Source organism: Harpia harpyja, chromosome 1, assembly GCF_026419915.1.
Source record: "Harpia harpyja isolate bHarHar1 chromosome 1, bHarHar1 primary haplotype, whole genome shotgun sequence".
Lineage (NCBI taxonomy): Eukaryota > Metazoa > Chordata > Aves > Accipitriformes > Accipitridae > Harpia > Harpia harpyja.
Genome location: NC_068940.1, coordinates 90,611,239 through 90,634,597, shown reverse-complemented (window position 1 = coordinate 90,634,597; position 23,359 = coordinate 90,611,239). Strand labels below are relative to the sequence as shown.

At 41.6% G+C, this 23,359-nt stretch overlaps 1 protein-coding gene across 2 annotated transcripts in view; it reads right to left on the bottom strand.

The window, feature by feature from the left end:
- APBB1IP (amyloid beta precursor protein binding family B member 1 interacting protein) overlaps positions 1–19,747 on the bottom strand; it is a 72,643-nt gene extending 52,896 nt beyond the window's left edge. Inside the window, exons 1-2 of one of the 2 annotated variants that reach the window (XM_052804608.1) lie at positions 19,618–19,747; positions 2,521–2,592 (exon numbers count right to left, since the gene is read on the bottom strand). In XM_052804608.1, coding sequence (XP_052660568.1) covers positions 2,521–2,592 — 72 coding nt within the window. In that variant the 5' untranslated portion in view covers positions 19,618–19,747. The remainder of the gene's footprint in view (positions 1–2,520; positions 2,593–19,617) is intronic. The other variant, XM_052804599.1, reaches the window with a different exon arrangement.
- Between the last annotated feature and the right edge of the window lie 3,612 nt (positions 19,748–23,359).

Sequence of the window (23,359 nt, the reverse complement as noted above, 5' to 3'; positions counted from 1 at the left end):
GAACTTCAAGGGTCTGTCTAGACCATTCACCTGTCCTAAGGCAGGTCAGTTACACCTGGGTCATATGTGAAAAATGTATACCTAACCCGATTTAAAAAGCTTCCTATTAGATAAATTCCATCACCACCTCTGGCAATCTGTTCCACTGCTTCACAATCGATATCGCTATTCCTGCCATCAAACATTTCTTGTGATGCTCATCCTAAACTACTTTGCTGCAGCTGAAGACCATTCCCTGTTGTCCTACTCTCCATGGACATAACGAACCAAGTACTTCTTTCTGCTCTGCTGCTGCCTTTGATGTATTTTAAGATTGCTTTCAGTCTCCTCTTCTCTAGACTAAACAGCCTCATGCAATCTTTTCTTACAGGTCATGTTTCTTTTCATTCTCATAATTCCCATTGCTTTCCTCTGGATTTTCTCCAGTCGACCCTCTTTCTCCTCAAAGTGCAGTGCCAACACTGGACACAGTTTCACTGTTGAGGTCTTACCAATGCTGCGCAGAATGGAAGGATTACTTCATGTATCCTACAAGCTATACCCTTGTTCATACATCCCTGTGAGATGTTTGTCTACTGGTGCTCATACTCAATTTGAACCAGAGGCATTTACATTTTGTAGAGTTGCCTGAAACTGACAGGCGTTTTCCATGAAAATTAATGCAAATGTTTTTCTTGGCATCTCTTTTCACCTATTTCCCACCCAGGATGCGTTGGTTTCTTCTGAAGTTATACAGAGCTGGGAACCAAAGCAGTGATAACTTTAAACGCTGTTTCTGTGTTAATACTCACTCTCATAAAAACTGACATGGTATAAATAGGGGAAGAGGGAGAAATGAAGCACATGAGGTAGTTTTACAGTGCCAGAATAAAAAAATATGTGAGAAAAAGGGAGGGCACAAAATGTATTGATGAAACTGACTGTAAGAGCATAAAGGAAATACTTTCATTACTAATCTAACAAGAAGTCGTAACATCTCACAATGGCCATAAAAGTGCAGAAAAAAAAATGAAAATACATGCAAAGGGAAATTAAAGATAAAAATATCAAAATGCTAAAAAAGGTTTAAAATTAAGTACACAGAAATAGAATAAAAGCCCAATTCTGAATTTGCATTTATTTTTCAGCCTTGTTATGCAATGTGAATGCACCTCTGTGTGCTTCTATCATTTACACTTACTTTAGGAACAGACAGATTGGTGAAAAAGGGTGGAAAACTATCTCCAGTCTCATTTTGGAAATTAAGAGTTTAAAGGAATTAACAGATGCGAGTCTGCTAACTGAAAGTCTTCAGGCTTTCAGACATGCCTGCCTCGTTCTCCCATACAATGTTGAGGTAAGAGGTGATGCCAGCACTTTAGAGAAGAGGAGGAGTCAGTCTCCATCTTAGGAACATGTCCCATCCCACCCAGTACTGCACTCATAAGCAGAGAGAGAAGAGGCTCACTCTCTTACTCTCTTCCAATCACCTGCACTCATAACAGTGCTGTGTCCAATCTGAGGAGGTAAAATTTATCACAAGCAGTCTTTTGTTAATTTTCATAATAATGAAATGAAATTACCCTAAACCCCTCCCTTTTTATATACATATAAAATAAATATGCATGGTTATAAAAAGCCCTTAAAAAGCAGGAAGGCTACCAAGGGGCAAAGTATTGTGATTTGACAGGTAAGAATGTCATATGAAATTTTGGCTTTCACACAGTTTAAGCACAATTCCTATGCTGTAGCTCAGAATTACTGGTATTTAATTTGGGAAGCACTGGGATTCACCAAGAGGAAAGACCTCTCAAAACAGAGGCTGTAAGCAAACTCACACAGAATCCAGGATGACAGCTTAAGTGTTTTCAAGCATGCATTTATTAAAATACAACAAATTTCTTGACTTTGTGGGCTTTTTTTAGAAATAAAAATTCTCCTTTCATCAGCTTTTGCAGGAAGTATTCCATGACTATAGGTTTAGAAATAGGCTCATGCTGATTTATAGTTTCCTCTCAAGAGTGTATTCTGCACTGGCAATAATGTCTCTATAAATTCTTGCATGCCACCCTAGCTGTAATTTAGTATTTTGCCATATCTAGAGATTACTCTTATGCATATATTCAAAACGCCATTTTCATTTCCAAAGTTTACATTTGACACTCAGGCTACATCCTATTATGAATGCAAAGCATTCATACCTGAAAATTCTGAGTCAAACTCTTCCTGTTTTGACAGAATCTTTCAATTTTTTTGGGACCGAGTCCAGAGGAATTTAAATTGCTTTTTTTTTTTTTTTTTTTTGGAGAAAACATCTTTCATAAGCAGTTAGCTCCCTTTAACAATCTAGCCTGCACTGGTATTACCTTATTCTTCAGGCCACTTGTTTTAAATGTCAAGCAGAGAAACTTAGTTGAAGGTTTTTCAAAAAATATATCTGTATTTATTGAGAATGGAGGTACATGAAAAATGTAGAAAAGTTGCCTCTCTTCTCTAACACATAATAGCTATTTTTCTTAATGGAAAAAAAGAATTATCTACCTGGGTCAGTATGTCCATCTCCCCAAGTAAATTGCTGAACATTTCATCTATATCATCACATGTTTGCTCCATCTGAAAGAAAAAAATCCACAGACAAGGAATCATCACAAGTTCATTTCAAAGCCAGCAATGGTCAAAACCAGAGGATATGCAACGTTCTTTTATATTGTGTTCCAAATTAACTTTAAAACAACTGTTCATGACTTGCCAAAACCTCCATCCATTGTTTAGAAATAACTACTAACAAATCAGAATCTCAATCCTGTACATGCTTAAACACACGTAGGCTCTACACTCATTAGGAGTTCCAATACCCTCCTTGTATTATTTACATTTCATAGGAAGTCACTAGCTCATAAACCATTGCTGTATCTTAAACATCAAAGAAATGTAACTAGCGAGAGATGGAGAGGGAAACAAAGTCTGAGGTTGAGAAATTCCTGAATGCTTCATCTTGAAAGTTTTCTTTCATTGGCTTAGACGACTAATAAAAGAGTTTACTAGGTGTTATCTAGTGCAGGACCTGGTTATGGTCAGGTACATGACCAACCTTTTGTCTCAATATTTCTCCCTATTTTCTTTCAAATACTAATGCACTGAGAGAACTCCGGTCTTACCTAACCACAAGACATCTGAGGGAGAGCACCAAGACAAGGAAAATGGGTGCGTGCTGCATGACAGCAAATGGTGGCTCTCGTTGCAAGAGGCGGGTGTGAGTACAGCACCACACACTGGTGGTGCTGAGATACTGGGGAGATACAGCTTCTGTAATAATCCTCTTCCTCTTTCTCATGAATTTGTTCCTTTGCAGGGAGAGAAGTAGTGTAAAAAGGTGTCTGAGATGGAACACTACCAGACAAGAACTATAAACACCATTTTCTTAAGAGGCTCAAGCCTGCAACTGATTGCATAAAACTAGGGTTCAAACTAGGGTCAAACTTTAAACATGTAAATATAAGTAGTTCTGCTGGTTCACTGGGCTTGTGTGTACCCATATTGGGTTTATGTGGCAAGGTTTTGGGGGGGTGGGGGGGGGGAACTGCAGGGGTGGCTTCTGTGAGAAGACACCAGGAACTGCCCCCATATCAGAGAGACAGTAGTTCCAGCTGCCTCCAAGATGGATTTGGCGCTGGCCAAAGCTGAGTCCATCAGCAACACTGGTGGCACCTCTGCGACAATATATTTAAGAAAGGGTAAAAAATGCTGCGCAGCAGCTGTACAAGAGGAGTGAGAAAACATGAGAGAAATAGCCCTGCAGACACCAAGGTCAGTGAAGAAGGAGGGGGAGGAGGTGTAGAGCAGATGTGCCGAAGCAGAGATTCCCCTGCAGCCCATGGTGAAGCCAATGGTGAAGCAGGTTGTTCCCCTGCAGCCTGTGAAGGACCATGCCAGAGCAGATATCCATACTGCAGTCCATGGAGGACCCCACGCTGGAGCAGGTGGACATGCCCTGAAGGAAGTTGCAGGCCATGGTGTGCCCACACTGGAGCAGGCTCCTGGCGGGAACTGCAGCCTGTGGAGCTGAGCCCACATAAAGCAGGTTTTCTGGCAGGACCTGTGACCCCATGGGGGACCCACATTGGAACAGTCTGTTCCTGAAGGACTGTACCTTGTGGAAAGGACCCATGCTGGAGCAGTTCTTGAAGAACTGAAGCCTGTGGGAAGGTCCCACATTGGAGAAGTTCATGAAGGACTGTCTCCCATGGGAGGGCCCCCACACTGGAGCAGGGAAACAGCATGAGGAGGAAGGAGCAGCAGAGACAAAGCATTATGAACTGACCACAATTCCCATTCCCTGTCCCCCTGTGCGCCGCTTGAGGGGGAAGAGGTAGAAGAGCTGAGTGAAGCTGAGCCTGGGAAGAAGGGAGGGGTGGGGTGAAGATATTTTTAGTTTTGTTCTTATTTCTCATTATCCTACTGTCTAATTAATTGGCAATACATTAAATTAATTTCCCTATATTGAGCCTGTTTTGCTCAACAGTAATTGGTAAGTGATCTCCCTGTCCTTATCTCGACCCATAAGCTTTTCCATCATATCTTCTCCCCCTGTTCTGCTGAGGAGAGGGAGTGATAGAGCAGCTTGGTAGGCACCTGGTGGCCAGCCAAGGTCAACAGCCACCACACCTTACAGGATGAGGTCCAACCCGATGCAAGAAAGCAATCAACTGAGGCAGGAACAGCTCTAGTGACAATAAAGAGTGAGCAAGAAAAGAGGACCAGCAAGTATCCTGTTCTTCAATCTTAATGCTCTTCCTTTAATAGAGCATCCGGAGTCACGTAACTATTTCATAGTTAAATGATAAAGGCCACTAAACCACTAAAGTCAGTATCTGTTGTTTGAAGATTATTTAGTAGGATGTCTTTAATATGATAGTTAATACTGGAGCAATCTAAGCTGCTCTGTCTCCTTCGGACTTGGTCTTTCTGGCACCTACATAAGCAAGACCAGCCTAATTTCCACTTGTCCTCTTACCACCTGTATTATCCCCAACACCAGAACTCATTAGGATTAGGCATGTACAGCTTTCATCAGTCAGGCTCGGGCATATTCTACCTGCTTTAGACTTTTTTGTGGCTGGTGTAACTAAACAAGGCACAGGCAACCAGGAACTGGACTTTGAACTTTCACAGTTCTCAGATTTCGGAAATCAAAGACCTAAATATTTGGGAACTGGATGCTGTTAAAGACATTTTAAAAGGATGTGGTTGGCAGGGCTGAGGGTAACCCTAGCCCAATGGTGGAGACAGCACAGCTATGCCCATGTAACAGGGAACACGTCACACATGACTCAGCAATAGAGAACTAAAGTCATCTTATGTGTTTCATTTCCAGCTGACAAACCCACACTGGATGGCTCACTCCCTCTGTATATATCACAGTTATACAGAGGTTTCTATATAGAATTCCCTTTCTGTAGATTCAGCAGTATACTGGTTGGGTAAATGATTACTGAATCCTAATTCATTTACTTGAATCAACAGCTGTGTAGCTTCCTACACACCTGGCACTTGGAGAATCAATTTTCATAAAACGGATAGATAAAATAGCACTTATTTGATCAGGCAGAGTGAAGTCAGATTTGTTACATGACAAAAAATGGAGCTGCAGTTCATACTGACAAGCATCTCATCAGTGCTTAAATAATACTGAATAATTTTATGTTTTCCTGTTTTCTGATTTAGGAGAACAAAATATCTGCTGGGGGAATCTTACCAGCTCTAGCCATTTGTAAGTTTTTGTGGTTTTTTAAGCACTTGCTAGATCTACTTTCAGGAAAAAGTCTTCATACTGGTTCCTTTGACAAACTGAAATCCTGCTTTGCTGTATTTTTCCAGAATAGAAATATAAAAATTGCAAAAAAATTATTCTTGGGTTACAACCAGGAGACCTTACCAAGAGGAGGAGTAAGAACTGTCTAAAAAAAAAAACCCAAAACCAAAGAACCCTCTTCACTAGTTGACAAAAAAAAAGGGGGGGGGGGCAAGAGAACTGAATATTGGATTACATAACTCTTTCACCAAATTATGGGATTTTTACAGGTTCTAGTAAATTTAGACCTTCTTTCTTTGCAATTTTATGATTTTCTGAATCTCCAGACACATTTGATTCATAAGGAAAATAATGTAATCCTATGAAAAAGCAATGTGCAAAGAATTCTGTAAGAAATTCCACTGTAAATTGGAGCTGAGTTAGTCACTGATGACTTTTTCTTATCAGTTCAAATAAACGACATTTAATACTAGTGGGTTTTTTGACCTTAAGCACATGGGGGAAAGGAGAAGGACTGAACATATATTTTGAGAAGGAAATACCTCAGTGTCCCTTTTAAGTGTCACTTTCAATGAACAGTCATCCATCATCATCAGACTGATAAAGCCATGTTGTCATCAAGCCAGTGCCCCTACTGGTATCTTTTTTTTTTCCTCTTGAATTTTTATTGTTTGGGTTTAGGAAGACAAAATTAACATCATAATCACCAAATACCCTGAAAATATTTTTATGTTAAAACACACTCAGTGATCTCTTAAACTGATCACAGAACTCTCCAAATTCATCAGGGATTTTGTCAAGAGCTAGAAAAGCAAGATAGTAAAGTGAGTCCCCAAAATGTGGAACTGCAAGAGTGCCCATCCATTCTCCGCCTCTTTGAACTCCTCTCCACAATCATTTCCATTTCTTTTATTTGATTGCCACAGTAGGAACAAACAGACAAACCAATATGCAGATTTGCAAACTATCCCATTCAAGGAAGATGTTGCTGCATTTTGGACCAGCAAATTCTTTTGACTTTTGTAAACAGCCTTGAACTTATTCAAACCAGGTCAGAGTGAAACCTGCAGGTGTATGAGCTATTATTAACAAAAAAGGGGAAAAGATTTACCAGCATAATATTGAGTTTCATACTTAGTCCTCCTCTATATCCACTAAACAGTAACTTTTCTGTCAGGTTTTTCTGTATATAGTATTAATACTAGTAACTCTTAAAATCACTATCAACTACAATAAATTGAAGAGTTAAAAAAAAGACAGTTCTTTTACCATACGTTTCCCAAGTTATGCATAAGATTTTAAGCAGAGAAAAAATCAGAATTAAAATAAAAAGAGGAAATTGTGGTTGTCAAGAATAAACATGCTAAGGAGGGGCTTGTGGGAAGGCATACATGTGAAACCTAACCTATTTTTGAAGGGATTCATCTTCAAACTTATGTCTTCTAGATCACTTTTTGAAGTAACAGCAAGCATACAGGCAAAGGTATTCCTTGTCTTTTATTCCCCACAGAGTTCGCATTCTCAAATCTTCATTAGGCTCTCATGAAAACCTCTTTTTTTTTTTTTTAAATACTCCCACATTTCTCATACTATATATCTAAGGGGTTGAGGCACTTTCTCTTCAGCTTGCTATTCTAACCACCAAGCCTCACTATTTAGTTTACGCATATTAAACTCTCACACGTTTAGGTAATACATAAATATCGACTCGTATTTTGACTCATCAATACATTTACTCACTCCACCAGACCCCAGACCTGCTAGACCTATTATTTTTTTACCTTCCCAATTTCAGATTTAGCAGTCTCTTTGCTGATAAAAATAATTTGAATATAAATTAAGAGATGTGACTAACAAAACACCTTGTATTTTATCGTACTCTTTGTACTTCTAGAATCTCTGTATTTCAGCTCACTAATGAAAAAATATGGTTTCTGCATATTTGTTCCTACTTCTCCTTACCCGTTAGTGTCTGTCTTTTGTAGTATCTGTCTTTTATCCATCACACACTTTGTTGCTACTTCCAAAGACCTACTTGCATGCATTCAGGTGCCCCTGCGAGGGGGCCTCCAACCATTTCCTTTTGCCAAGAACCAGCCCTGCTGTCCTGGATGACAATACAAAACTCCTGTGCACTGTATTTCTAAACTTGGCAACAGACCCCCACAAACCTTCTTCCCTTTCCTAAATATCTACTCCATAAACACCCTTATTTTGAAATTGAGATGTAAACTTCTACATTTTTGAGCTGTGGGCTAGGAAGTCGGAATTAAGTTATCTCACTTCTAACACCAGAGAAATTTGGCAGATGCACAGAAAGCAAGCTAGCCCACAGAGATGGACAGGAAACACTCCCTGGTCCAACTTGTGCTTGCATGAGCAACGTACTTTGCTGACAGTGAACAACACTCTTCTCCCATGGGGATGGTCCAGTATTCAAGGGCACCAAAGAAAAACACTGACTGAGAACTCTCTTGCTCAAATGCAAGAATAAAGAAGCAGTCCTTGCACTCAGTCTCAAGGTGCACAATATTACCTGGGTTAAGTAGAATCTCACCTATGTTATTTAGTGTCATGCACTGACAGGTGGAACAGAAACTCCCTTTCCTGGTCTACAATATGAACTCTGTAATTAAAATCAGGATATGATTTCATGGTTGCATACATTTTGATTTGTTAAGATACTAGAGAGAATAATAAAACAACTTTATTTTTTTAAGAATGAAGAAAGTTTTGCAATTTGCACACTTACATAAGACAACAGCACTATGTCTATGAACAATACATAGGAAATGGAATCGTATGATAGAATCATTATCACTTGGCAGGAAGCTAACAGAATGAGTAGTAAAACAATGGCACCAAATTCACCCTGCTTAAAAAAGAAACTATTAAAAAATATGAAAGCTGACAGGGTGATGATATGGTGTAGCTCAAAAAAACAGGCATGGTACTATACTAATCAAGAGTTTGAACTGTTAGTATCCGATAGCTCTGAGAATTACTGAAAGCCAGTCCCTTTCAACAGGAAGAGTGGTCTAAGTCACATGGTAACAAGGCTTCTGCACTGGCAATCTGAAATCAAACTCAAAGCCCTTGTGCAATACCAAACAGGAAACACCAACGGTATTGCACACGAGATTACCATCTCTGCAACGCAGTCTCAGTTCAGTTGATGCAGTTCAATCACACTAAGGGCTACAAACAAAAAAGGAATGAGGAACAGCATAGTATCAGTAGAACAAAGACATACAGCGGATTCATGCTACAAACAGTATTGGGAACCAGTCCACTTAGTAATCTGGTGAACAGTTACAGACACATTCATTACATTCAAAGCATTGTTGTTATTCTTAAACTTAACAAAAGTTAAACTTAAACAAAAAAATGTAATTTGCATATTACATATGCAAATAGCAAGGAGAAAAATACATGAAGTATATTTTTACAAGTCACACAGAAAGATCAAAAGCACACCTTCATGTCCTAGTCCTTGCACTACAGCGTGTTAAGTGTCGGGGTACCAAGTCCACCAAAACGAACAATAGCTGTTTGACTATCCAGATGACCACTACCAGCATTGTAACTTCCTGTTAATGCTTAATGCTTAAATGCTTTTTGGAGTGGAATGAAGAAATCTTTAACGTTTTAGAGAGACCCACCAGTAACCCAATGATTAAATCACTCAAATCAGAGATTCACCCTTACCTATGGAAGACCATGCAATGTAGATCATCCTACATCAAAGATAGAATAAAAGAAGAGAATTAGGGAAGAGAGATGAAAGTGACAGAAGCCCCACCATAAAGAGCAAAGCCAGAAAGAGGGTAACTGATTGTCACAGGAAACAGATATGAAAGTAGTGTGGTAAAAAAATGCATCAAAACCTAGAGGAAAGTTACTGAGGCATCATTTCATCCTGGCTTATAACACAAAATCAATGGGATAGTAAATGAAACTGAAAGTCTGCACAACTGTTCCAGCAAAACATGCACAGTGTAATTGTGAAACTCATCACCAAAACTGGTGAGTTAGCAAGCTGAGGAGTTGGTTTTCTCTACAAGCAGTTATAGCTAGAACTGTCAGTACTTCAGAGAGTTTCAGGCAAGGGCGATGAACCTCATGTTTCGAGACCTAAAACAAAGGCTCCACCAATTTGGAACCAGAGTAAAGCTTTCATGATAGACAGGTTACGCCATACCTTCCAGCACAGGATTTCTTGTATGTCCTTCTGAAGCACATGATGCTAGCCACTGTTGGAGACAACCTGCTGGCCAAACTGACTGCAGGTCTGAAATACATCTAACTAGTTTTCTTACAATGATTTTACAGTTAGGTGTCAAGAAAAACTCTGACTACTCAAATGTCTCTCACATACTTAAGTGAGGCAGGATGTAAGTTCCTTAACCAGCTATTGCATCATGTCTAGTAAAAAGTCCCCAACAGCCATTTAGGTCAATTTTTATGAAGTAGAATATGAGAGAACATCTATCTCTGCAGAGTTCAGCCTAGAAGAATAATACAATTAGTTACTACTTCTAGTAGATACTAAGAAAGGAAACTGAAGTTTTGGAGTGATAAAGTAGAAATGGCAGCTGCCCCCAAGCTTTCAAAATGACAATCAGATTTGGCAATTAGCATGTTGACATTTCTCTTTCTTACCTCCATAACATGACCCTGTAACTCTCTTCTATTTTAATACTAACTCATATTTTGAAAAGGATGGATCAAAAGCAATTAGACTGCTTCGAGCACTGCACTTACCTAACATTGATAAGTGTGGCATTTTCCAAGAAAAAGCTTGCACACATAGATAACTCTGAAAGCAGTGTCTTACTCATATCACCTATTCTTCTGGGAAATCTGGTGTGCCAATGACTGTAGGTTTATCTACCGCTGAAATTACACTGCATATTTATCTCAGGGATGGGTGTGACATGCCATAACTCTACTCATGATGGAATAAAAGCTACACACTAAAACACTAGGAGCTGCAGGAAGACTGATAACAACTGCAAAGTATCCTTCCTAGTTTAAAAGTAAGTCACATTTGGCTTTGGATTTAAAAAAAAATGGCAGATAAATACAATCATGTGAGAGAATCCTTTTCCAATATAACCTGGGGCACTAGAGCGTCTTCAGGTGACCATGCCACAAAAAACACTTCTAGCATTTTCGATTGATTGCTCCAGACACATTTTTACACACACTGTGGAACCGATTTTGACTCCAGTTGCCTTGTTATCTTCTATCACATTGCTCAAGCTGACTCTAGCAAGACTAAAGGCACACCTGATAATTAAGCTTTTAACTCATACTCTACTAACTCTAGAATCATCCACCCAGATGTAAGCACAAATATCTTTAGATAAGACACCCCAAACTCACAGATCCTACTTCTGTTTCACAGAAACTGTAACTATGCCATTTATACAATTAAATGTCTTGAAAGCTTGTTCCCTTTTTTGTTGTTTTGGAAATTCACAGCTAACTCACTTGTATTACAGGAACAAGCCTGCAATTAGGACTGAATTTGGAAGGAGTCTTTATTAGTCCAAAACACCCAGATTTCGTAGACCTGAAAGCTACACTGCTGCACTTCAGTGATGACTGCAGTGTATTTTACCCTTGTTTTGCCAAGATGATAATGATAATTTAAACACCACAGGAACTCCTATGCACGAGTACACCAACTGAGCACAAGTACACCACCATTTTTTTCAGTGATATATATTTGAGTACTTCATTTTCCATTGGAAAGAGAAAGACAGAAAGAGTTTTAGTATGTTTTTAAAGTACCACGGGACACTGAGCCTGAGGCCGTCCTTCAGATGACGCTGCCTCAGCATCCATCACCTCTGTGCTCCCCAGCCTTCCCCTCTCCCCCACGCACTGCCCCAAACACATACTCTCTTCTTTATCACACTTGCTGAGAGTGGTGTTTGAGAGAAGCAGCTGTGGGTCCTGTTCTTAGGGTGAGGTGGGATGGCCAGATTATTGAATGGTCCCAGAGGCTCGGTTAAGAGAGGCTGAGAGGAACAAGGAACTACCTAAAAGCTTATCCACAGTATGTCAGGAGGAAGTTACTCAAGGCCAGAGGAGGGGGTTAGCAAAGGGCTCTTGTAGGAAGATGAGAGAGGACAGGAAGAACATTTAACCAGTGACAGCCAGCGTATGCTATGGCTACGGAAAAGGAGTGTAGAGGGATATGGCATGCAGGCTGGGTGCAAGACAGCTCATTCATCACGCCCCTCTCCAGGATCACTCTCAGGCACAGACACGGAGTCTGGATCCTGGGCTCCAGAAAACGTATCCCAAATGTACTTGAGCAGCTGGGGACTGTGACTTAAAAGCACTTTATGCAAGGGGAAAAAGAAACCCCAGTGTAAAGCACAAACTCAGGGAGGAGAAAGCTGGGGAGCAATTTCTAGGTACCAGAACTTCACTTTGTAGCCTCCTGTCAGCTCCTAAAGGGGGCTGCTTTTATGGAGCTTGAAAGCAGTGCCACTTCTGTTCATTTTTATATAGTATGCTCCCAGCAGACAATGTGCTTCAGTCTGGCCTGTGGGTCTAAGAACATTACAGAAATACTGTATGGCTACAGACTCGGTCATCTTCTTTTTCCTTTGTCACAGAATTATTTACTGCAGAATGGTCCAGTTTGGGGACTTTCTCCCCATGAGCCATACAGGCAGCACAAACTCTCTGGGTAGAATGAAATGGTAGGAGGAGACATATTTCCAGTCCTACATCTTCACACAGATTGGTAGAAGAAACAATTCCTGTTCTGTGCCAGATTACTGGCATGCAGGAACAAAATCTACATTCCCCCAACTTATCTTCTCCTGGGAAATGCAGAAAGCTGGATGGAAGTGTGTCCCCTGAGCTGGATTCAGCTCATGAACCACCAGCTGATGTAGGCTTATCCATCTTGTGTTGATAAGATGTCTACTTCAGCTCTACTCAGGTATAAACAACTGCAGACATATAAGTTACCAGAAAATAAGAATCTCATTTACAGGTTCCTCCCATTCCCTGCCTTGATGGGAGAGCAGAATAGTGAAAGAGTAATGTAAGTCTGAGTAGCACAAATTTGTTCTGTTTCCACATTCCTTCCCATAATCTGTAGTTTGCTGATGTTGGTGCAATGTCTTCCTTCCTGTTTTTTCCAGTTACCCAACATTGCTGTACAGAACTTACATGACAACAAGAAACTGTCTTGTACTTAAAAAAATTGCCGTCAAATGAGAATAGTGCAATTATTAATAAATTTTGGATCCAGCAGAATGCTTAGCTTAAATGCACCCTGCAATTGAGCAGATGGGCTACAAGCATGTCATTCCCATTTGCTACTTTTGAACTATTCCCAGAATTCCCTTATCCTCAGGTCACTGAGCTATGCAAAGTGTGTCTTGAGGCTCTCTACTAAGTGAAGATTTTGATATTTAGCTTCACAATCCATAAGGTAGGCTGATCCTACGTGAATAGATTGTCTAATGAGCAGAAAATGGTAGACAAGGAAGCCCACAGATGAGAGCAAGACATACAGGGATCCACAATGGGGGAAAATCCTTCCCCTCCTTAATTCCCGATAGAATCAAGAGATATTAAGTGTGGAATAATGGAAATAATAGCACAAACTTAGGAAGAGGAGAAAAGGAATGAAAAGTTACAATAAAAAATTTAAGTGCAGGAGCTGCTACATTGAATAATCAATGTCTCATCTTTTCCAACATTCACCCCCCACCTGCCCGATGAGCCATTAGAGATAAATGCAAGATATGCTATAAGGGTCCATGACAGAACTGTCTACCCATACAAGTAACATATTCCTAGGCTCTGGTCATTGGCAAAAGCTCTAAGTCACCATCTTATCTCTTATAATGACATGTTCTTACTACTGCCAGAAATGTTTAAGGGGGGCATACATGGTATGGGAAGGGAAGACTGAAAGAGGAAAAGACACTAGCATAAAATGCTTTAACAGATAAGAGTGAAGCAAAAGGGTGAAAACAAATCTGTAAAAATTTTACTGACCCCATCTGTTTGCTTCATACAGTTTGTTTATTAAAATCAAATGAAGCAAGTAATGCTTTAATATGAATTTCTAGGTGTTTCACCGAAGTACAGTGCTCAGTTCCATAGTGAGTGGTAGAAAAATTAAATGAAGATTTTTTTCTAAATCTTTTTCTCAGCTTTACTACTGACTGAAGAGTCAGGTGAAATTTCAAGGCCTATTATTAACTTTCCACCTAGAAAAGCTGTTTCTTTCAGTCTATATAATGCACAGTGATCACAAGTAGCTATAAGCAGCGGGTTTCAGATGAAGATCTGTAAGGAAAGTGGAAGCCTGGAGTCACCACAGATGGGATGTTATATTAGTATGGCTGTGGCTGCTTTGCCACAGCCCAGCAAGCCCTGAACCGCACAAAGGAAACAGTTACGGGAAGAAAACGCAGCAAGAGAAGAATGTTGTGACATTTCCAGTGTAATTCTTCCATTTCTGTAAGGTCTTCCATGAGAAGGAAATGCCACCGCCTCCCTCTCTTTTTTCCTTATCAAGTGGAGGGATGGAACAACTGATCTGGTCAGAGACTGCAACTCTGTCCTAACACAGGGGAGACAAAGGAGGTCAATCTAGTGACAGATATGAAAGGCTTTGCTGAATTTCATGGAAGAACATTGCCCCCATGGGACAAAACTGCAGTTAAGTTTATGCTGAATTCCTTCCTAGGACTTGCACCCAAAACTACCAGCTCATTTGTATTTGCTCTGTCAAACATTAGGTGTGCCGGCTTTCCCTCAGTCATGAAGATGTGGTCACCAAAGTACTAAACTAAGCTGTAACCACAAGTCTTTGGAAATGTTATCTGTGTTCATGTTTTTAACATGTATTCTCACTTCCTCAGGGTCACCTCAGCAACTTATGCCCTCCAAGCCACATGTACAGCAGACCTTCCAAATATAAGATTTCATCAAAAAGCACAGAGAACAGTAATGTAGACTTGACTGTTATTTAAATGATTATTTTTTAAAATGTGCAATCAGAGACAAAAAACACATCAACTTTCAAAAACGCTTTTTGAGCTGATACATCCTTCTTGTTTCTGTGCTTCAGTGAATTCCCAGTGAGAGAATGTGGGCTTTTAGTACTGTCAGAAAGTACTAGGAAATCTTCAAAAGTACATCAAAATCTTGCTCTGAAGCGGAAGAGAAGTAATCACGTGTCTGCAGTCTGGGCTACCTGAATATCCAGTGAGAGTACAAAAACAGATCAGCTAAGGCCTCTGAGGAACAAGTTTTCATTTGCTGCCTATATGGTCTTGATGCCAGCAGGTTAAGTGACAATTCTGTAGAGCTTGCCCACTCTCTTGGTGAGCTGCCTTCTAGGCAGACACATTATTTTGCCTAAAACTGGCGACTCGGAAGGTCATTTGCGATTTTTATCAGCAAAAGCATCCAGTGACTGCCTCTATGATTTTGGCTCCTAGCTGTTCTCTCTGTGCTTGATGGACTAACGATGCTGCTAGAAGCAGATTTGCTCCCCATACATCCCCACTCTCCCTGATAGGTGTAGGTACAATGACAAGGTTTTCACCAAAATTTTTATTATATCAGTTGGATTGTCTGAGGGCAACGGAGAATTTTCCATTGTTAGTGATATCAGCCATGTAGGGTCTGCCCATCACTGATAGCAGACACACAGGAAGATTCATCCTTTAATATTAGTGTTATGTGTCACGCTTTTACATCCACTGCTTTAGATTACAAGCAAATACAGCGTGAAAGTAAAAATGGAAATGGACTGAGGAGATGCATCCAGTGCAAAACTTCTATCAGAAATGTCTCTGTATGCCCTTCTAAACAGAGTATCCTAGAAAAATTTGGTTCATATATACTGAACCTTCTTTTTCTTCTAGGGTTCATAATGTGTCTACTCCCCAAAATACTCCTAATAACTGTAGCCCTAATTTATTTGAGCCTAAACTCATGGCATGCTGGATCAATGCTCAACAAGAAGAAACAGTGCTGTGTGGGGGCTGACATAGCTTCTGGTAGCAAAAATTATGAGAGCAATTAGCTAGCCACAGATCTAAAAGGTCACTTTACTGGAAGACAGGCTTTGAAACTAATGACAGACTTAAACTTTTTAAATAGTCATTATCAAACCAGTTTGTGAATTCCCACATTAAAGTTGTAAGTCAGATCAAAGTAATTTGTGTTTCCTTTTCATTCACAGCCCAGGAGCAATGCTATAAATTAATACTGAGGAATGGTGAGGAACACATGTTCATATATGCTCATGTAGATACTCAAAAGTCTCCTACAGAAACTTAAGAACATCATGGCACCCTAGCTTCTTTCCTTCACAGTGCAACATACTATCTTCTACAGTGGCAGCTATACTGTTAATATCTAGGGTAGCTACAAATCAATAGGCTGGATGATAAGGAAAGCTGCCTAAAATGCCTGGTTTTCCAAGAGCAATTTTATTGTATCATGGATCACTCCTAATCATGAAAAGACATATAGTGGAGTTTCTATGACATCTGCATCTGACCTGGTCATCCCAGGCTCTTTTTAGTCAACAAAGGGAAAGAAAGGCAATTCTATAGAGCATGATTCATGGTAGCTGTCTAAAACTGGGCAGCTGAACCAACTTTTAGCGATATCTATCTCTCTCCGTTGACTGTAAAGGTGACTTAGAACCTCAGGTGGCTAATTAAAATGCTAATGTCTAAAGTTGGGTGAGGAGGATCCTGCCTGTAAAGTCCAAAAAGTGCTTTGGAAGGTCTGCATGGATGCGAGTTACCATTGTCACTAGAGACCTTCCAAAAGAAACAGGCTAAAGCTTCTATACTTCTGCAGGCAAATAAGTCTTATTTTCACTTTCACCCCAGATCAGCACCTGACTACAGGAAGTCATCATCACAACAGGTCAGATGGACCTACAACAAAACAAGCCAAGGCATACTGAAATGAAAGATGAAAAAAAGGTTTGCGGGAAAGAAAAACACATGTAGTTTGCAGAGAGAGCAGGAAAGGATAGGGGCCTTGATAGCTGAATGATATGCAGGAAAACCAAATTCAGCTACATTCCTGTAAAGCCACCTCTGAAACATAAACACTCTTCCAAGAAAATCCACATTCCCAGATCTTCTCAAAGGATAGATGTTCATGAATCTGCAAACAAGACAGGTATTCTCTTGAACAAGGCAACCCCTCCTCTCAGCTCCAGCAGTACTCCAGAATGGTAGTTTTCTCAGGCATTTTGTAGGGCCAAAGAGATGCAATAGCTGATTCCTCCATCCATGGGTTACCCAAGTCCTACCTCTCCCTTCACCACATACTGCAGAGCAAGAGAAGGAAAGCTTTCTGCCTCTTGCTCCTCTCATTGCTGTAAGACATTTCTTCTAACAGGAAGGGCGAAACACAGTTAATGCAAAATCTTAGTGGGTTGGGTAAATTCTTTACTACCTAATAAATCTCAGGCCGCACTACTGAGTTAAGCTGTTAGAACATCCAGCAGGCCCCTCTGTTCATACTGTTGCCCCCTTTGTGCAAATTGTTACCCTCCCAAATGTGTTAGTCTCTAAAGCTTTATAAATTAAAAAAAAGATCAAGTTCACAGGCACATGAGTTACAGTGTGTGAACTAGAAGACACTGCTCAAGTATAGTGAGAATCAGACTTTTGATCTGTAAAAATCAAACTTAGCTGGAATAAATACATTTGATAACAAAATAAACCAGCACCTCAAAGGCATCATACCCTGCTTGAAGATACTGCACATCAAATAATCACAAATTCCAGCATGAACAATTAAAACACAATTTACTCAAAAGTTACTTTGAGCCTTCAGTCATATTTGCCTCCAAACACCAGGAGAGTCTGTAGTACCCACAGGAGGTATTTAAAGAAGAAAGAGAAGACACAAGGAATGATTAAAAGTACCCTTTCAGAGACAGTACATTTTTCCAGTTATGTGTGCTCCCAGATGGATCAGAATTCTCTGAGAATATAAAACAAGGCTCACTCAGCTATCTGTAATGCTCCATTGATTAAACCTCCCAAAGACATTTGTAATCCATATTTCAAACCAAATTATCTCCATTTTTAAGCAATGCTTGCACAAAGCATGAAGTACAATTAAATGTAATAGTCTCCTTAGAAAGCCCACAGGGGAAAACAGAACTGAACAGGTTTAGCAGAAAGTTAAACATTCTGTTTTAAACATAAGGTTTTAACCTAAAGTCACATTCTTTACAAAGTTTCTAGAAAAAAACTTTGTAAAGTTAGTGAGGACAAATGAGTAGGAGCCTACACAGGTGGAGCAGGTCATCTAGTACAGCCCTCTGAAGCACTGGGGCTTACCTATTTGTCTCTAATGAAGCAGATGTACTAAATCGAGTCCTGGAAACACTACATTTACTCCACTGTTGCGCAGCAGAAGGGTAATTACTTAACAGTGACATCAATAAAGTCATATGTGAAATGAGTATTAGAAGCAAGTCAGGAACAGATGACAAAACATGCATGTCATATAGTTCACAAAGGGGAACTAGAACCATAGGAAAGATGACTAGCAAAATCCTGCAAACTGGAGGTTTGAGGGGTAGTCAAGCCGCAGCCATGCTAATCACAGAATCAGAGTAATCTGGGACAAGAAAGGACCTCAAAAAGTCAAGCTGTCTGTCCCAGTTTGGTGGCACCCTGCATATTTTGTTTGTAGGCTGTATTCCTGCATCCAAATTTTTAATGACAGTTAAGACAGGCTGGATGATACACTGCCTAAAACACCCTACGGGATACATCTTCCCAGTGTGACAATGAATGGATTTAATAACTTCTCTTTTGGTGCACAAGGGATTGAAAAACCACCCCAAGCTTTTGGAGACTGTATTTATGTTACTTCTCCATGGTATTCAGATGAGGGTATCATGCAGGATGGGCCTTCCCAAAGTCAGGAGACGCATCTATTTCTTCCCTAAACCATGTGGCCACATACACCACCAGCAGAGAGATGAAAATCACATTCCTTGGAAGTCTGTAATGGCTGTTTTGCCATAACCACACCACCTTCTTACATGCTTAGTTTAAGACTGGTAGATTAGCACATTCACATGGTGTATTTTTTGGCCACTCATGCCAGGCCGCTTGGTCTGCGGTTTCTCCTGCCTGCATTCACTTTCTCAACGCAGCCACCTAAACCAGGGCAGTGTGCGTCCCCGGGATCCCACCTGCCTCACGAGGCTGCAGGGAAGCTCTCGCAATCCTGCCTTGCAAACGATCAATCTCCTACTCGCCCCCTCACGGTCTGGGCATAGTGAAGGTCTGACTCTGGTTAACCCTACCGAAGAGAACAACCAACACCGGGACCCCGCACCGCAGCACGAAATCCCATTACCCCACTTCAGCCCACCGAGGCCACGTCTGCCGTCGGAAGGCTCCCCGTCCCGAGGGGGAGGCTTGTGTGTGAGAGGTAGCTCTCGCCATGGGCTTCCCGGCCGGCGAGGCGGCACAGCGGGTGCTGGCGGGCTCCCCTCTGCGGGCATCCGCGCTGCCCACCGGGGCTGCCGCCCTCCAAGGGCACCACAAGCCGTGCCCAGAGCGGGGTCTGCCGCAGCTCCCCACCCCGGGCACCGGTATTTGCCGGCATCATTTCTCACCACAGAGAGTAGGACACCCCGCGCCCCCCGCCACGCCACAGCCGGGCGCCTCACGCTTCCCGCGGCGGCCGCACCTCCGCCCTCCCGCCCCGTCGGGGCCCCGGGCTGGCGCTGGGAGCCCTCGGGGGTCCGGCTAATCCCTCCCTGCCCAGCTTACCTTGGCGGGCAGGCGGCGGCGGCCGCCGGCTCCCGGAGACGCTGCGAGCAGGAGGCGCGGGGCGGCTCCGCGGCAGCCTTGCACAGTGGGAACTCGCCCGCCCTCCGCCTGTGGGGAACTGGGGCCGCGCCGCGGGCTGCCGGGCGCCCCGTGGCGGCCACCTCCGCGGGAGCCACCCCGGTGCACGCAGCACCGCCCTCCGCCTTCGGTCCGGGGTCAGCCGCCTCGCAGAGCCTGGGCGGGCGAGCTGCTCCCCGGGCCTTGAGAGCCCGTCTGCGGGGGCAGGAGGAGCCGGGCCCGCTCCCTGCGACGGCTTCCCCTCGCGGGGAACTCGCCGCTCGAGGCCGACCCGAGGGCTGAGGCGGGCCGGGGCGGAGGCGTCCCCTCCGCGCTCTGGAGAGGCCTGCTCCTCCCCGGAGCCTTAGGAGCACGCGGGCTGCCCACCAAGCGGAGCCTGAGGATCGCCCTGCGAAGGCTTGCGAGGCTGGAGGCCCGGGCGGGGAGGCTGTGGCCGCTGCGGGGGCAGTAGCCCCACGGGGGAGCCCCGGGCAGGCCTGGGCAGCCCAGCCCTGCTTCCTCGGCTCCTCTCCTGCGGCCTCTCCCGGGCCACCTCAGCCGGGCCGGGTGGCTTTCGGCTGGGCAGCGCTGTCAGGTTTTCAGACGGAAATGTGTTTCTTTCCCCACTCCGTGTAGTGACTCTACATCTTTTTTAGATAATGCTGCATTTTTACGTCATTTTGTAGCATTGCAAAGTGCTCCTTTGAAGTGTACTTTCGATTTTATGCACTGAGTAGAAATTACCATAGAAGGGGAGAAAAAAAAATTTCAGAGGTTCGCATCTGAAGTTAAAAAGGCAAACGTCAGAAAATTCAATGAAGCCTTGGCGGGGTTAAGGTAAAATTAAAAAGATGAGATTTTAAGTGCTGCAGGCGGCATGCAAATAGACCCCTCTCTTGATTTAAAATCCTATTTTCTTTGTCCATAACTTTTCCAAACCAATGCTTTTGGCTGATTTTTTCTTGGGTATCTAAGGCACTGACAGGCACTGGAGTATAGTGAACAAAGGTGAAGATGTCACCATCTCCTACTTCTGTTACTTCAGTTTAGAAAAGTCATCAGGTAGTTTAGCTTAGCTTAATCTTGCATTTACAGGCAATTTATATTAAAACTCCAGGTTTTGCTCCAAAGCAGCCAAGAAATCCTATGTTCTGTTCCTCCAACCCTGCTGGAGATAAAATAATTATAGCAGAAGGATGGTAGCATTTTAAATTACCACCATCTTTTGCACAGCAAATATGTTTCAATGCTTTAAGGGGTAATTGCTTTGAATAATTCCAGCTGAGACAGCTCAGCCATATTTAAGAATGCATTTAGGGAATAGTACATTGTTCCACTCATGTTATTTAAAAAACCCCCAAGTTATTTTACTGAGGAGCTGGCTAAAATTTACCAGAGACTTTGGTGAGGTCAGAGCTGCGTCTTTGGCCAGGCACGTGAAAATACATCTAAGTTTGGCAACCTTCTTAGCATTTGAAAAATCATGCACATAGTTAATAAACAGTTACTAGTTCAGCAGCTTGGGAGTCTGAGATTCCATGGATACTGCATATTCTCTTTGCTGACTTTCTTTGCAGTTGCTCCTTTTGGCTTTTGGGATCGTTATGCTGCCAAGGAAAGAGGTAATTTCAAAAGATCGGTTGGCAGTTAGTTGTTTTTTTTTTTAAATTATCCCGAAGTCAGTTTTGAAATCGGCACTTTGCAGTGAACACTGTGCATGTATTAAAAGAATAATATTTGGTGGTGCATTTTGTTGTCAAAAAGTGTTTTTTCACTTCTATATGTGACCTACCTCTAATATGGCCACACCCTGATTACACTAACAGTTTCACACTTACTTTGCTGTTGTTGAAATACATGACAAATGTATTTGTTATGATAATGTAGAAGACATCTATTCTGCTTGTACAAATGAGCCTTTGTTTTCTCTGTATCTAGATTTGTTCCTGTCCTCTCCAAATATCCTGAAATAAGGCTGACAAAGTTGAATGGCAGTATTTTCCAGCTCTCCTTGTACCCGTCTGTAACAGATAAGCATCATTCTTGCTAAGAGGAACAGTGGAGATGAGAACAGCACATCTCTAGAAAGCAAGGAGAAAATCATAGAAATCCCAGAAAATCTTGCATGCTATCTGAGAAGTTTTTGGGCTGCATTCAGGACCATGAGCACTGTGCGCCAGTGGGATGGGTGGAGGCCATCATGTATTCATAAGGAAGAAATGTGGTGAGGGAAATGCTGTGACAGATATGGACTCGATTAACAGTGTGTGTCCCAATGTTAGAGGATGTAATAACGTAATGCTTCCTAATTTGTTTTCTCTTCTCTCAGCTAAAATGAATGCGCAGCAGAATCATTCCCCTGAATTCCAGCCCTCCATTCTGCTCTTCAAAAGCTTTCCATTTTCTAATGGAAGGGACACGTGCCCCACCCACGTTACAGTTGTGTGTTTCACAGCAGTTGCATGACTCAAGATCTAATGCATGCAATTACAAATAGTTCTTTTCCTTTTCTTATCATGGGAGAGTAGATCACTGGGTAGATATGCTGTCTGGGTGGGGGTGGAGGAGGGGTTTATTAACCTCCACAGTCCTTGTGGATTGCATTTCATTGTAATGTAAGTTTCTATAAAGCAGCAGATAATTTAGAGTTAAAGCAGAACATCTCTTTTTGAAAGGGAACAAATAGATGTGCTTCTAGTGTCAGGAAACCAGCACTTCACTGGCAAAAAAGTAATGTTTTATTATATATGCATTCCCTTAAGTTTCACTGACATCACTTTATACACTGATAATGACATGACTTTAGAGACTGACCTTCATTTTCTCTACAGGGTAAATGTGACACTATGCTGACTAGGATCTTACCTGCCCAGAGTAATGCAGGATCAGGCCATAGCCCTCAGAGTTATGAATGGAAAGGCTGCAGGTATGTAAAATATTGCCAAGCCATTGTGCTACTGGCCAACAGTAAAAAAATAAAAAAGGGGGGGAAATAAATATTAATCAGTATGTTAATTAGATCTTTTGTCATAGCAAAACACATAAAATACAATTCAAATGTTGGTTTGTTTTGTTGTTATTTAAACAAAACAACTTTCAGAATGATGGAAGAATGAAGGTTTTTATCATAGAGGGCAAAGGCATAGATACAAGCTACAAAACAGGATAAAAAAGTTTAAGGCAAATGATATCAAAAGGATGGAGTATCCTCTTTTTCAAGCAGTACTCTGCAGACACTGTGAAAATCTTTGGTACAGGGACTGGATGATCCTCTGGGGTACACCAGATAATTTCTTTCACCAAGACACTTTTTTTCCAGAAACCCTAAAGAGGTTGCAATTAGTGTGAAGTGAATCACAGCACCACATCAGAATGAGATGTCAGGGCATTCTGGAAAACTTTTTATCTGTGTTTGGCATCTTCCTAGATTATAAGGCCAAAAGCAGAAAGTATAGAATTAAGCAAGTAGCAACTGTAGCTTTTATGTTCTTCCAATAAAAATTAATTCTATTTAAGGTGGTTTGGGGTTTTTTTTAATATCCCTTTGTGATTGTGCAGTAGTGTGGAAGACCTGTAAACTATAAAAATTCCTATGAGAAAGATGGAAAGCTCTCATTTGAGAGTTTATATGGAAGAAACTACCAAAAATAGCTTTTGAAAAATCACAGTAAACCAAATTTAAGTA